At 38.3% G+C, this 16,952-nt stretch overlaps 1 protein-coding gene across 3 annotated transcripts in view; it reads left to right on the forward strand.

Moving 5' to 3' along the window:
* The window catches only part of LOC124555104, a 74,452-nt gene that overhangs the window by 19,993 nt on the left and 37,507 nt on the right, over positions 1–16,952 (forward strand). For all 3 annotated transcript variants that reach the window (XM_047128905.1, XM_047128904.1, XM_047128903.1), the window contains exon 2: positions 8,992–9,054. In XM_047128905.1, coding sequence (XP_046984861.1) covers positions 8,992–9,054 — 63 coding nt within the window. The remainder of the gene's footprint in view (positions 1–8,991; positions 9,055–16,952) is intronic.

Here is a 16,952-nt window from a genome sequence, read left to right on the forward strand (position 1 = left end):
AATGTCTACATTTTTGTGACTCTTCTGTATATACACAATATTTGATGAAAAATGTAAAGATCTGCCCATGTCATCTCAAATAGTATTGACTCTGATGAAACCCTTCTCAACAAAGGTTACTGCCTTAAAGTAGATAATTTTTACACCTCTCCGCAGCTAGCAGATCTCCTTATTGCTAGGAAAACTGCCACTGTGCAACCTTCTAGGAAAGGTATGTCACCAAGCTTACACAGTAAAAAATTGAAGAAGGGGGATAGTGTTGCATAAAAAGAGATAAAGTTACAGCAATGGGATGGAAAGACAAGCATGATATGTGTATTTTGAGCACTATCCAAAATGCATAAATGCAAAACATAAATAGGTGTAAACAGTAATAAAACCACCAGTAGTTGTATCATAACAACACAATATGAGTAGAGAATAAAGTTGACCAGCATGTCAGACAAGTCAGTAACACAGAAGAGAGGGAAAAAATACTAGAAAAATGTTCCTATATACTTCAACTGGCTCTTTGAAATTCATTCAGTTCGTACAAGAAATCTGGAGGAACAAAGAATACTCTAGATTTTCATATGGCAGTGATTGAGAAGATAAAGCCAAACATCACAGGAAGGAATTATCTTCGAAATTAGCTGGTTGTCTATCCACAAACACCAATTCTGTTCATCTTACTGACCATCATTTCCCCTTGTTCATCCCATGTACTGCAAAGAAAGATAATCCTACCAGAATATGTGTGCAGCCAAGTTCGGGATGCGAATGGGGAGAAAAATAGGAGGGAATCCTGATGTGTGTGAAGATTGTGATGTAGCTCTTTGTATTGTACCCTGCTTGAGAGCCTTACACATAGTCATGATCGTATGAAGACGAATGTTGTGTGAAAGTATATTGTAATTTATGTTGTTTATCAAAAACACTGCAAACAGTTTTGAAAGAGATTCGTGTAAAATATACTGTCCTAACACATTTTATTCTATGTGGAGTTATTTTTTAAAAGCAATGAATGTACTTGGGGTTTTAATATAGCATTTTTTCAGCATTTTCTAATTCCCCATTAAGTCAATAATTTGTCACACTACTGTTTGAAATAACCTATAACAATAATAAAGTTTAAAATTAAGCAATAAAAAATTTGAAATTTTTGTACCTACTTACACAGAAAAATTGTAGGGATTAATTCAGAAAGTGTAATGCTCTGCTCTGCTGTGTTGTGGGACATGAAACATGTGGATTTTAATAACAGAGTTATAAAGCAGGTTGCAAAAGAAAATATTGTGGCAGATTTTTAGGCAATACAGGCATTAGAAAAAAAGGGTGGTGGGCAGACTTGGTATGGGCAAGAAATTAACTTAAACATGTATGGCTCTGTATCCAGTTCTTCACTCAAACACTTCTTTTCTTGAATTTTTGTGTTTTATCACACTGTTCCTTAATGATGATGATGATGATGATGATAATAATAATAATAATAATAATAATAATAATAATAATAATAATAATAGGCCCCCAGTATGTTCTGCCAGTCATAAAAGGCGACGAAAAGAACAAACCACTAATAGGACTAACCCTCCTTTTAGTGTGATTAGTTGGTTCAGGACAGAACTAATGAAGCCTCGGACAAGCACTGTCACGGTCGGGGATGACGCTTGAACACTATGCCCATCCACAATGGTAACGACACTGCTAGCCACACGGAAAATGATTTAAATCCAAATAGAGGTGTTTTGCAAAGACAGAGGATGAGATGGTCAGATGAAGTTAACCGACACCTCATGTTCTGTTATTACCAAGCAACAAACTTAGGAACCAACACAACTGGATACAGATCACAAATATACACAACATTTATTACCAGATACCCAGAATTAAAATTTTTAACAGGACGATGACTAGCTGATCAGATCCGTGTAATAATCAAAACTAACAGGATACCCCACTCAGAACTAGAAAACATCAAACAACACGTACAACACATACTGGAACAAAATAATGTGCAATCAGAAGAAGAAGAAAATACAGTAATGGACTCAAACATCCCAGAATAAACAAACAAAGAACAACACGCATCAATTAAACAATCAGAGCTAAGTGAAATCTTAAGACAGCCACCAGAACAAGCACAAATAGAACACGAAGTGACACCATGTTAGATATAGAAGAAAAATTTCAGCTGACATATATAGAATACAAAGACACAAATACAGACATTAGACCATTCTTGCATAGACCACCAAATAACCCACAAGTCGAAACAACAATAACAACTATCAACACAATCATACACAACAAAATAAATAAAAATACAGCTATGGAAGAGTTACAACTACTGGTTTATATAGGAACACTCACTACACTAAATATACACACTAGGCAGAGATCAGAACCAACCAACACACAGAAGAAACCCACAAAACCAGCATGGCAACACAGGCTACAGATAAGAATAGAAAAAGTGAGAAAAGACATCGGACAGCTAACACAATTTATAAGAAATGAAATATCAGACAAAAAAACGAAAAAGGTTAGGTAAAATCTCACAACAAGAAGCGATAGAGCAGTTACATGAAAAGAAGCAGAAATTACAAGCATTGGGCAAACGACTTAGAAGATACAAAAAAAGTGAAAATAGAAGGAAACAAAACCAACATTCAACATAAACCAAAGGTAATTTTACCAGATAATAGATAACACACACATTAAAATAGACAATCCACCAAACATAACAGACATGGACCACTTCTGGAGCAACATATGGTCAAACCCGGTACGACATAACAGCATGCATGGTGGATAAAAGCAGAAACGGACACATACAAGATGATACCACAAATGCCTGAAGTGATAATTTTGCAACATGAAGTCACCTGAGCAATTAATTCTATTCACAATTGGAAAGCCCCTGGAAAAGATAAAATAGCAAATTTCTGTCTAAAGAAGTTCCCCTCAACACATTCATATCTAACTAAATTATTTAACAGTTACATTGCAGACCCATACACATTTCCTGATACACTTACACATGGAATAACTTATCTGAAGCCTAAAGATCAAGCAGGCACAGCAAACCCAGCTAAATATCGCCCCATAACATGCCTACCAACAACATACAAAATATGAACTTCAGTCATTACACAGAAATTAATGACACATACAACACAGAACAAAATTATAAATGAAGAACAAAAACGCTGTTGCAAAGGAGCACGAGGATGTAAAGAGCAACTGCTAATAGACGCAGAGGTGACATATCAAGCTAAAACTAAACAAAGGTCGCTACACTACGCATACATAGATTACCAAAAAGCTTTTGATAGTGTACCCCACTCATGGTTACTACAAATATTGAAAATATACAAAGTAGGTCCTAAATTGATACAGTTCCTAAACATAGTAATGAAAAATTGGAAAACCACACTTAATATCCAAACAAATTCAAATAATATCACATCACAGTCAATACAGATTAAGTGTGGAATATACCAAGGAGACTCATTAAGTCCTTTCTGGTTCTGCCTTGCTCTGAACCCACTATCCAACATGCTAAATAATACAAATTATGGATACAATATTACTGGAACATACCAACACAAAATCACACATTTGCTATACATGGATGATCTAAAACTACTGGCAGCAACCAAATCAACAACTCAACCAATTACTAAAGATAACAGAAGTGTTCAGAAATGATGTAAATATGGCTTTTGGAACAGACAAATGTAAGAAAAATAGCATAGTCAAGGGAAAACACACTAAACAAGAAGATTACATATTGGACAACCACAGCAACTGCATAGAAGCAATGGAAAAAACAGATGCCTATAAATATCTAGGATACAGACAAAAAGTAGGAATAGACAATACAAATATTAAAGAAGAACTAAAAGAAAAATATAGACAAAGACGAACAAAAATACTGAAAACAGAATTGACAGCAAGAAACAAGACAAAAGCTATAAATACTTATGCTATACCAATATTGACCTACTCATTTGGAGTAGTGAAATGGAGTAACACAGATCTAGAAGCACTCGATACACTTACACGATCACAATGCCACAAATACAGAATATATCACATACATTCAGCAACAGAAAGATTCACATTAAGCAGAAAGGTCGGAGGGGGGGGGGGGGGGGGGGGGAATTTATCGACATAAAAAAACCAACATTATGGACAGGTAGACAATTTAAGAAAATTCTTTATATAAAGAACAGAAACTAGCAAAATGCACAAAGCTATCACTCATATAAATACATCGGCTACACCACTGCAATTTCATAACCGCTTCTACAACCCTTTAGATCACATAACATCAACAGATACGAAGAAAGTAAATTGGAAAAAGAAAAGACTACATGGCAAGCACCCATATCATCTAACACAGCCACTCATCGATCAAGACGCATCCAACACATGGCTAAGAAAAGCCAATATATACAGTGATACGGAAGGATTCATGATTGAAATACAGGATCAAACAATAAACACCAGATATTACAGCAAGCATATTATTAAAGATCCCAATACCACAACAGATAAATGGAGACTTTGCAAACAACAAACAGAAACAGTAGATTATATCACAAGCGGATGTACGATACTAGCAAATACAGAATACCCCAGAAGACATGACAATGTAACAAAAATAATACATCAACAACTTGCCATACAACATAAACTAATAAAACAACACGTTCCCACATACAAGTATGCACCACAAAATGCACTGGAGAATGATGAATACAAATTATACTGGAACAGAACCACTATAACAGATAAAACACCATCACATAACAAACCTGACCTCATACTCACCAATAAAAAGAAGAAATTAACACAACTAATCGAAATATCGATACCCAATACAACAAATATACAGAAGAAAACAGGAGAACATTGAAAAATACATCCAACTGGCTGAGGAAGTCAAGGACATGTGGCATCAGGATAAATTTGACATTATACCAATTATCCTATCAACTACAGGAGTCATACCACACAATATCCACCAGTACATTAAGGTAATACAGCTACATCCAAACGTTTATATACAACTACAGAAATCTGTAATTATTGATACATGTTCAATTACCTGAAAGTTCCTAAATGCAATGTAACATATACCGTACAGTTAAAAGGAAGTCACGCTTGATCAAGGTCCGTGTCACTTTCCATTTTTAACCAGACATAACGTCTGAGAAAGGAAAGAAATAATAATAATAGTAACAACAACACAGCAATGGTGACAGCATCTCTGACTTTTGAGCATGACATGGTAAACTTCCACTTGCCCATGTCGTGACATGACTTCAGTGGAAGCTCATCTGCAAGTACTTACAGCAAGTTCCTGAAATTAATTTTCAAAGCAAATTGCAGACCTAAACTTGTGCAAGTTTTTGAGCTAGTGTAAACACCACAGCAAGTACTTGCTAAGCTACTTGCCTAGTGGACACAACCCTTTAGAGCAGAGGTGACATTAGTTCTGTCCGGTGTGCTTACTTGAAAGTATCAGAGAGCCTCGTACTAAATTAACAGCTCTCAGGATTATTGGATGCTTTGCACATTTTATTTAGCACAAGTCTAGTTTATGACATATGTACTATGTATTTTTCTTTTTAGATATCTGCTTCTGTTACATCCAGTCCACCCATTGTCTGTACAATTATTTTTTATGTATTTGTACCTGAAAATGTTGAGAATTTATTACGTGAATACTGGTAGAATAAAATGTCATGTGTTGTTTGATAGTCATAAGAGCATTACTAGGATGTGGAACAAACACTAGTAGGGGTTTGTACTGTCACTGAAGGGCTATCTTATAACTCAGTAAATGTGTGCATTCAAATGTTCATGTAAACCTTCTGCATTTTGTTACATGTGTAGTATCCAAAGCCCAGGTGGTGAAGTTAGAGAGACCACTATGAACAGGCTTGCTTATCAAGGTGGAAAGTGAATAAGACACTAGATTCATCCAACCATATAGATATACATTTTCCTGAATCATTGACAGTGAATTCCAGTACAGTTCCATTTCAAAAGGAATAACAGATTTCCTTCCACATACTTGTGTGATCTGAGCTTACACTTGCATGTGGCTCATCTGTTGCAGTCACAAAATTATTTATTTATTTTATTTGTTGTTATTCATCCAAGTATCATCTCACAATGATATAGGATTTGTCAAGGTAATACACTGCATGTCAGTCGACCAAAATATACAACACGCGGCATACATAATATGCTTTATGAGGATATGACAGGTAGCCTATGTGGATAGTCTGGAAGAAACGGGAAGAAACTAGAGATCTATATCTGCATCTACATACATATTCTGCAAGCCACAGCATGGTGCGTGGTGGAGTGTATGCTGTACCACTACTAGTCATTTCGTTTCTTGTTCTACTTGCAGGTAGAACAAGAACAAGGGAAAAATGGCTATCTCTATGGCTCAATATGAGACCTAATTTCTCGTATCTTATCTTCGTGGTCCCTATGCGAAATATATGTGGCCACCAGTAGGATCGTTGTACAGTCAGCTTCAAAAGCTGGTTCTCTAAACTTTCTAAGTAGTGTTCTTTGAAATGAGTGTTTTCTTCCCTCCAGGGATTCACACTTGAATTCCTGAAGTATAGCCATAACACCTGCATGCTGAGCTCCTCCAGGGATTCACACTTGAATTCCTGAAGTATAGCCATAACACCTGCATGCTGAGCTGGCACGGATCCCATACACTTGTGAGCAGTACTCAAGAATAGATCACACTAGCATCATAGATGCTGTCTCCTTTGCGGATGAACCACACTTTCCTAAAATTCTCCCAATAAACTAAAGTTCACCATTCACCGTCTCAACAACAATCCTTACCTGTTCGTTCCATTTCATATCGCTTCACAACCTTACACACATATATTTATATGAGTTGACTGTGTCAGGCAGGACACTACTAATGCTGTATCCAAACATTATCGGTTTATTTTTCCTGCTCGTCCACATTAATTTAAACTTTTGTACATGTCATGTATGCTGTGTGTTATATTTTGGCCCATTGATTGGCATTGTATTACCTTGGGAAAACATACATCATTTTGAGATGATCCTTGGATGAATAAATGAATAAATACATTACTGGCCATTAAAATTGTTACTCCAAGAAGAAATGCAGATGATAAACAGGTATTCATTGGACAAATGTATTATACTAGAACTGACATGTGATTACATTTTCACGCAATTTGGGTGCATAGATCCTGAGAAATCAGTACTCAGAACAACCACCTCTGGTCGTAATAACGGCCTTGATACGCCTGGGCATTGAGTCAAACAGAGCTTGAATGGTGTGCACAGGTACAGCTGCCCATGCAGCTTCAACAAGATTGTGACGAGCCAGTTGCTGGGCCACCATTGACCAGACGCTTTCAATTGGTGAGAGATCTGGAGAATGTGCTGGCCATGGCAGCAGTCGAATATTTTCTGTATCCACAAAGGCCCATACAGGACCTGCAACATGCAGCCATGCGTTATCCTGCTGAAATGTAGGATTTCACAGGGATCAAATGAAGGGTAGAGCCACGGGTCGTAACACATCTGAAATGTAACGTCCATTGTTCAAAGTGCCATCAATGCGAACAAGAGGTAACCAAGACTTGTAACGAATGGCACTCCATAACATCACGCCGGGTGATACACCAGTATGGCGATGACGAATACACACTTCCAATGTGCGTTCACCGCGGTGTCACCAAACACGGATGCGACCATCATGATGCTGTAAACAGAACCTGGATTCATCCGAGAATATGACGTCTTGCCATTCGTGCACCCAGGTTTGTCTTTGAGTACACTATCGCAGGCACTCATGTCTGTGATGCAGCGTCAAGGGTAACCGCAGCCATGGTCTCCGAGCTGATAGTCCACGCTGCTGCAAATGCCATCGAGCTGTTTGTGCAGAGGGTTGTTGTCTTGCAAACGTCCCCATCTGTTGACTCAGGGATCGAGACGTGGCTGCACGATCCGTTACAGCCATGCATATAAGATGCCTGTCATCTTGACTGCTAGTGGTATGAGGCCATTGGGATCCAGCACGGCATTCCGTATTACTCTCTGAACTCACCGATTCCATATTCTGCTAACAGTCATTGAATCTCGGCAAATGCAAGCAACAATGTCGCGATACGATAAACCGCAATCGTGATAGGCTACAATCCGACCTTTATCAAAGTCGGAAACGTGGTGGTACGCATTTCTCCTCCTTACATGAGGCATCACAACGACGTCTCACCAGGCAACACCAGTCAACTGCTGTTTGTGTATGAGAAATCGGTTGGAAACTTTCCCCATGTCAGCACGTTGTAGGTGTCGCCATCGGTGCCGACCTTGTGCGAATACTGTGAAAACCTATTTGCATATCACATCATCTTCTTCCTGTCGGTTAAATTTCGCGTCTGTAGCTATCATCTTCGTGGTCTAGCAATTTTAATGGCCAGTAGTGTAAATAGACACATACATGATTTTTCTTCTTTCTTAATTTGTACAATAGTTCTGCATTAGTACACAAATTTTGCTACTGATGATTATTTGTTTAAGTATAATTCTTAATCCTATTGTAGATTCAGGCAGCATACACTGGTAAATGTCTTCTCTGGACATTTCAAAAATTACTTGTATTTTTCTGTGACCAAGGAAAGAACATAGAGCCTCCAACACACATAAGTGACCATGCAATAATACTTTTAGCAGTGTGTACAACAGGAGGGCCTCTTCAATGGCTGCTGAAACAGGACTGAAACACACAGTAATGTTTGTGTAGTTGTTGTTCTTTTGGGAACCTATAAGTTGTCCACCTTCTGCTTCAAATAGTGTTAATATCCCTCTTTTGTCTTTCATTTTGAAATAAATATTTTTGACTCGCAAATAAAAAGAGAAAATACTTGTAGCTAGTTTTCTCTTCCAAGTAGATGTACAGTACTGAAACAATACAAATGTTCACAGCAACACCAGCAAGTTCCACAACACCAACCTGGAATGCAACAGCAGGTTCCTGTGCAACAGGCGGTAAGGAAAAATCACTTGCTGTTTCTAAACACCTGACTGCTGAATTGTAGATAGCAATTTTATAAAATGCTTTGAGTTGGATTTAGTAATTTTTCATGTAGTAAAACTTAAGTGATATGCAATATTTTATAGCATATTGACACTTTCTCCAGGAGTTTACAGTTCATGATATGAATAATAGACATCATAACTGTGTTTATTAATGTTACAATACTTACATGCTAAAACTTTATTCTAATCAGCATATCTTCATAGACTGTTTCTTAAAGCATGGCTTCTTTTGCAGAATTAGCCAATTGTGATGTTATGGTTTAAGTTTGTACAGGCTGTTAAAAGTGGTACTAAACCATCTTTGAATTGCATGTGGTTCTAGACTCATAAGATGCAGTGTGAAAATAGATTTAATGCTAGGGGAAAAAACAGCAGAAAGAATTTGTTACAGAATAAGGAGTTATACATCATTAAATTAAGCAGCAGGTTTGCTACCTTAGAAAATGAAAGTTTCGCAGACATAGAAAAAAAGGGGGAAATTTTTTACAGACATACCTACACCAACAGCAAAAAAATTTTCTAGTATGAGGAAAGGAGAAGAAAATTTCAAATGGAACATGGCAGCTATTAAAGAGGAGGACAGAGTTTCAGGCAGACAATAATAGGAGCATGTAAAATATGCAGAAGGAAACAAAATTCTTGTTAGGGAGGAGGATGTAGGAAGGTAAAATGAGGATTTGGGAACAGGAACAGTGGAAAACAGTGAGAGTATAAATAAGACAAAACTGAGTGTTGAATGTTGGGTAGACACTACATTTCATAAGTTGAGATGACAGGCAGCACAGTAACTAACAATGTAAGGAAATCTCTGTAAGCCCGTTTTTATTCAGATGTTTGCAGGACCTTGGCTGTTCAGTATAAAATGTCGAATAAAAAACTTAAGCCATCTAAATTTCCAGTTATTTTATTTTAGCAACCAGTTTCAGTGCTACATTATGCCGTCTTCAGGCACCCTGATTGCCATTTAGGAAGAATCTCACCTCTGCTCCAGTCAAGGTAGGGGCCAGCATTCAATGACTGGTATGCATAGATGCCTTCTTAAGGCAGCAATACCTTCAATCATTACTTGCTGATCGAAGGGATTGCTGTGTTAAGAAGAAATCTACGGATACCAGTCACTGAATGCTGGCCTCTATTTTGACTGGACCAGACATGGGAGTCTTCCTACACGTCGATCAGGGAGCCTAAAGGTGTCTTAACGTAGTGCTGAAACTGGTTGCTAAAAGGAAATAACAACAGGAAATTTGAATGATTGAAGGTGGTTTGATTTGACATTTTACATAAGGGAATGTTTTCTTCAGATATTAGTATAGTTTGAGAGATGGCTCAGAAACATAAATAGGCTACATAGTGCCAGACCAGATGTATAAAATCTCTCAAGTTATGAACAGAGAAAATTGTCCACAGATGGTAATAGTCAGTTGAATTTTTTAAATCTAGAAACAAATTAATACAAAAGGAATTTGCAAAACCATTTAAAGAAAACGTGCTGAAGAACAAACTTCCTCAAAACTGGAACAATGTTATAATCTTTCTACTTTACAAGGAAAGACATAAACAGTATACAGCAAACTTGAGATCTATCAAGCTCCTCTTAATCTACCACATATTCAGTAAAATCTTTACCAGTAAAAGAGAAGAAGAAAAAGCACTGAATTTCAAACAAGTGAAGGAATAAACATGGATTAGAAGCATCTTCAGGTGAGAATGCTTTTTGCTAAGTTTTGCTAGAACTGAGTCCCACTGTGAACTGTGGCTCCTTCACATGCCGTGTAGAGGTGACAGTGCCTATCAGAGAAATCGTCACTGCTGACCCATAAGGCAAATGGAAGATACAGTGTTCCAGTGGTCAAAGCTGGCATATAGGATTCCACATTTTACTTAAAGGATCACCTTTGTTTCTATGTATAATATTATCTGCCAGTCTAATTTTAATTGATTCCTTAAGATGCGGTCTCAGTAGCAAGCTGCAGGAGCAACTATCTGTGTGTAAATGTACCCATATCGTTTAGGGTAAGAATCAGTTCCAGCAAGATTCCCATGGCAGTATGCCTCAGATAATCAAGATTTATCAAACTGCATTCCCACATGGAGATGCCAGCCACACGGATGACCAAAATATTTTGTCAAAATGATTGAATGATGTGGCTGCAGACCCAGCAAGAATATTATTGATGGAGTTGTTACAGTTCATATACTTCTGGATATTTGCATATGCACAATACCGTAGGCTTCACATTCATCTTAAATGTGAGCAGTTGAGAAATATGTGTGCCACTGAGCTCTGGACTTGTTTGGCTTTTTTCCTACTTCCAGTGTCTCTTCAGTGCAGCCCATATGTAACTCATATTGCATTCACCCTGAAGACATTGATGATTAAAGAGTGAATACATATATTAAATTCTTCTTATATAACTCACAGAATGCATATACTTTGTTAACAGACTGTGACTATTGTGTCACAATCCTTTCATCTGGTATATCTTTACATTAGTGTAGGCAAGAGAGTGTTTGTGATTTATTCGATTGAGGTTTCTTTCCCATCCACAGTGATACTGAACTGCTTGTAACAAAATTTGATATATCTGTGAATGGCATCTGACTTAGGGGAATCTGAGCCTTACCATAATTATTCATCTGGTTCAAAGCACACAGTAGGGACTGCTTATAAAGGACAACTAATACACACATACAGAATGTTCTGAGATCAAATGTGTGTGCTGGCCTTTCAGTCTTTGATATTTACAACGTGTTTTGTATCTTTTTCTGTCAACATCTTCCTTTAGAAAGCTGCTAAAGACTGCCATATTCACACATACTGGAACAAAAGTCAGGAAGTACCTCTCTCCTTGAAAGTGTTTCTTTAGATCTGCAGTTAGTCACAACTTTTGATAGGCATATTGCTTCTGTACAGTTGACAGAAGGAGAGTGAACTGACAGTGAACTAGAGAGTGCAGAAGGCAAAGCAAAGGACTTTACTTACAATTGGTTACAGTTTACAGTATATCCTGTACAACAATTCAATTTTTTGGGTTGTGAGAGACTGGTGCTTCTAAGGTCACCGTGCAGCAAGGCAACAGCTGATGTTGTAGTTTCTCCCAAATTGACTTGGAATTCCTGGCTATTATACAGTATAGTAGCAAGAATTTGTATGCGATTTGGAGGCATACAAGGTGCAAAATTTAGTACACAGAGCTGCTGCCAACCGTGGCAGCAATAGCAGCTCTGATCTGGCTGGACATGGGGTGAACTGGGCTCAGGTGATGGGTATGTCATTCCATGCTGCTTAAACACTATGCCAGAATTCATCAATCATAGTGGCCACTGAGTGGTGGTGTGTCCATCTCTCGGCAACCCGTGACCGGACGTTTTGAGTGGATGGGAGATCTGGAGAATGTGCTGGTCAAGGCAACAGTCAAACATCCTCTGTATCAGAGGTGGTCAGGTCAGCACAGGCAACTTGCGATCCTTTTTATCTTGTACAGGGCCAATGTCCTGGAGACCACAAAGGTTGGGCAAAGTTACCAGTATTAAAACATGAGAAATTTAACAGTTTATGTCCAAATTAAAGGTTGCGTGAACCAGCGGTGATCGTGTGTATACCCAAATGCACCACATGCCATCTCACCAGGTGCTGTGCTGAGGATGGTGAATGCATTTGTGCAACACTTATTCTCTGCTGCACCTCTTCATAGTGATATGTCCATCATGATGCTCTACACAGAACCAGGGTTCATCTCAAAAATGATGTTGTGCTGCTCTCATGTCCAGTGCTGTCATTTAGTGCACAATTGTTGGCATACCACTCTCCGTTGGTGCATGAGGAGAAGCCACAACAGTGGTTGCTGCACTGGTAGTCTGTGGTGCTCAAGATAATGTAATGTTACACTGTCTCAATGGGTACTTATCTTGTTGCAAACAAGGTTATATCCCTGCAAACCAGGTTATATCTGGACTCGGGATATGCGATGTGGATGTACAATCCTGCATGAGGGAGCAAACAGTGTCTGTTCTGTCAGGTGCTAATTGTGCAGGGCCACTGAGGTCCTGCGTGGCTTTGAGTCTGGTCCTCCTGGCCTCTTATACCCTTCTTTGGCATGACAGTTGTGGGATCTCAGCCATTGCAGGCAACAGTATACAAAATGTTAAACTGCAGTCTCAGTCGATGGTGATGCGGCTATTGTATGATTCTGTCACATGCTGGTATATGTTTCTCCTTCTTATATGATGTATAACAAAATTGACTTGCTAATAACCAACATTCAAATGCATTTTCTAAATGAGAAACCCGATGTGTAATATTTCCTCATACGTACTGTCCAATAACATTAATGTTACCATCTGTCAAGAGCCTGAATAACCAACCACCTTTCGCAATGCGGATCACTACAAGACATGCAGGAAACAAGTCGGTGAGGTTTGCGATTCCCCAGCCTGTTTTACCCTACTGTGGATAATTGTTTTGCTCCTAAAAGTGACTGTGAGTGGCGATTGGATTCCTTCGTAACTGTGGGCAGACAATCGCGTGTAGTACAGTACTCAGCTTACAACCAATGTTAGTCGCTCTACCAAAATCAGAGTAAGTACTTTACCACATGAAAATAATTGTTGCAAAAGGAACCGAATAATTACTGTTGTAAAGTCAATGCCATAAAGATATATGCACAACTACTTGTAACCAACTTTGAGAGGACAACATTTACCAGTTTGCTGACTAATATGGATCAGCAACAGACATAAAACTACCTAGTGAAGATTTCAGTACTGACGTAATCACCAAAACATGTATTTGATGATAAAAAACTGCTACCACTATGGTGGTAAATTTTGAAAAGTATACAGCTGTTTGATCTAAACTTAAGCATCTCTTTGACATAATTGTAATTTTCGCTAACTACTCAGACATGATCTTTCATGCAATACATAACCTGTATTGAAACAATTAAACTTTCGAGAACTACAATCACTTTAGCTTGCACTCTTGTAGCTTTGAGAGAACAGGTTGTCACGTGCAAAAACTCTTGTAAAATTGTGTATGTAGCTTCAATATCCACCACAGTAGTTACTTTCCTTAATACAAAAATATTCAAAGTACCTTTTGTTGTCTTCATCTGCTATACAGTGTCCTATTCATGGAGCCAGTTCTGGTGATTTTAGCTGGTAAATATCATTCATTTATCATACGTTGTTTGTATCATGTATTCACCATATATAATCAGTGCTATAACTCGCATTCAACCAACAAATTTATCTGAAAAATGTTCTGCTATAATTATACACTTTAGGAAACAATTATTGGTGCACTCAAAGTTTTCAGTAAAATACAGAAATTGTTAGACAACTGATTATTTAAACATAATCATTTCTAAATAGTCATCAGCATTTAGATCACCCTTTTTTCTGTAGGTGGCAGCACCTTTTAGCCACTTCAATTCATTGTTTAGTTCTGTACTTCTGCCACTACATGGCAGATGACTGTGCTAGGCTCTTACTGTCATCTCGCTGCCTGCTATATTTGGGCATTCTCTGATGCCTGGCGAACACTCGTGATAAATAAAGTTACAACAAAGATTTATTTGCATGGCCTGGGACTATCTTTTGGCTTGTAATGATCCTTGTATTGTTAAAGGTTCTCTAAGTTACTGTGAGGGATTTGGAGCCATGCCTACTCAATGCCGTGGCCTGCTGTGCTAGGTTTCCCAGTTGAACATCCTTGGCACGAACAGCCCTATTGATGTGGTCCCACAGATTCTCGATTAGGTGTAAATATGGGGAGTTGGGAGGGCAGGTGGTGCCTTTGAACCACACACGTACACTGTGAGCTGTGTGACACATTGCATTATTTTGCTGGTAGATGCCATCATGCTGAGGAAAAGCAAACAGCATGTAGGGGTGGACATGGTCCTCAAGGATTGATGCATACTTGCAGAATGGTGTGATCGTCTAGGGACAGCCACAAAATGCCTGAACCATTCTGATGAGTGTTGCAGGGTTGCAGACTTTTATGTGGTACATGCCAGTGGCTGTATGTCCGATAGCACATAAAATATGATCCATCTGAAACCAACCTGTCATGAGTCAGTGGACATCCGGTTATGGTACTGGTGTGCAAATTACAGACTTGTCACATATGAACAGTAGTTAACGTGTGTACATGAACCACTTGCCTGCTGTGGAGGTCCACATGCAGCTATGTTCGCTGAATATATTTTGAGGAGACACTGTTGGTAGCTCCTTAGTTCATCTGGGTGGTCAGTTGTTTAACAGTTGCATGTCTGTTCACCCATATACATCTCCACAGCTATCGTTCATCCCTGTCTTTCATGGCCTGTGTTGCAACAGTTCCCTTGGCACCAGTTTGGGATAGCACCATTTCGCCGTGCACTGTACACTTAAACCACAGTGGCATGCAAACCGTGTACAAACTTAGCTGTTTCAGAAATGCTTCTACCAATGCGCCAAAAGTCAATTATCATACCGTTACAGATGTCAGATAATTCTCTCCATTTCTGCATTGCGATGACTGCACTGTTTTGTGTCCCCCCTTGACACTATATATACCCTTCATTGCTAGTGCTGCCATCTGTGAGTGCTTACTGCGCATCGGTATTGAACTTACGTGGTGGTCAAATTAATGTGACTGGATCATTTTTATACACAGTATATATCTGGTGTTACCCATGCCACTTTTGTGCAGTTGAGCTGAAATGGTAATAATTTGTATACCCAAGCATGTGCTACATTTCATGCCAATTTGCCATTTGTTGAATGCTGTCTTCACGTGTTGCAATTTTAGTGACTGGCAGTGTAAAATATGAATTTCAAAAGTAGGCTTCTATTGTATCTGAAACATAAATTTTAGTGTGTATTAGCTCTTCTGATGTACCCTAGTAAGGCAATGACTGAATGATACTCCATGAACAGTGAAGAGGAACATGTTGACAATTATTAACAGAGACAGGCAAACAAATGAATTGATCAGGGAACTAAGTGGTGTCGAAGAATAATTTTATATGAAATGAAATGGTGTTAAGGAGGACATATGGCCATGCAATTGGCTCATAGGTGGACCAAGGGAATTCTTTGCTGGATTCCAAGAGATGAGTGCTGATGTAACAGGTAATGGGTAGATGACATTAGGAAACAATGTATATGTGTGTAGCTGAAAACTGCTATCCTTGTAAAAGTCTGGGGGAAGCATCTATCAAACTGTGGATGTGATAGTATTATTATTATTATTATTATTATCATTATTATTATTATTAGTACTACTACTATTATTATATCCTTGTGTAAACAAGGTGAGTGCACTGGCTACAGTTGAAATTATAATTTATTTTCTAGCCTGCTTTCATATTTGCTTTTTTGTATCATTACATTACTTTGTTGATGTTTATCTGCACTAGAGACAAGCAAGTGTTGGTCAGACATGTGCAACTAACATTAACTCTTTCTTTAACTTCCTCAACTTAAGGATCAGAAAACTCCCTTTAGGACAGCTGAGAATAGTTTTGGTGCTATGTACTCTCCATGCAGGACACCTGTTTTATTTCTGAATTCTCACTATTGTGATTAAGTCTAGTTGAAGGTGTGGGATTGACATTTACATTTTTCAGTGTACTAAACTAGACGGAGTGAATTCTTTGTTAAACAGTGGTTGCTACTACAGATTTTGTTGAAACTGAAATCTGTAACTCCTGAACAAATGTCTAATTCATACTGAATGCCCTGTTCTATAGTTTCATTCTTGACTTGTAAGTGATCAATTGAGCTGGATCTGTGCCTAAAGCCAGTTTGTTCCTTTGCTTGATTCATCGACACCTACATGGATACTCTGTCAACCACAT

Source organism: Schistocerca americana, chromosome X (assembly GCF_021461395.2).
Source record: "Schistocerca americana isolate TAMUIC-IGC-003095 chromosome X, iqSchAmer2.1, whole genome shotgun sequence".
Classification (NCBI taxonomy): Eukaryota; Metazoa; Arthropoda; class Insecta; order Orthoptera; family Acrididae; genus Schistocerca; species Schistocerca americana.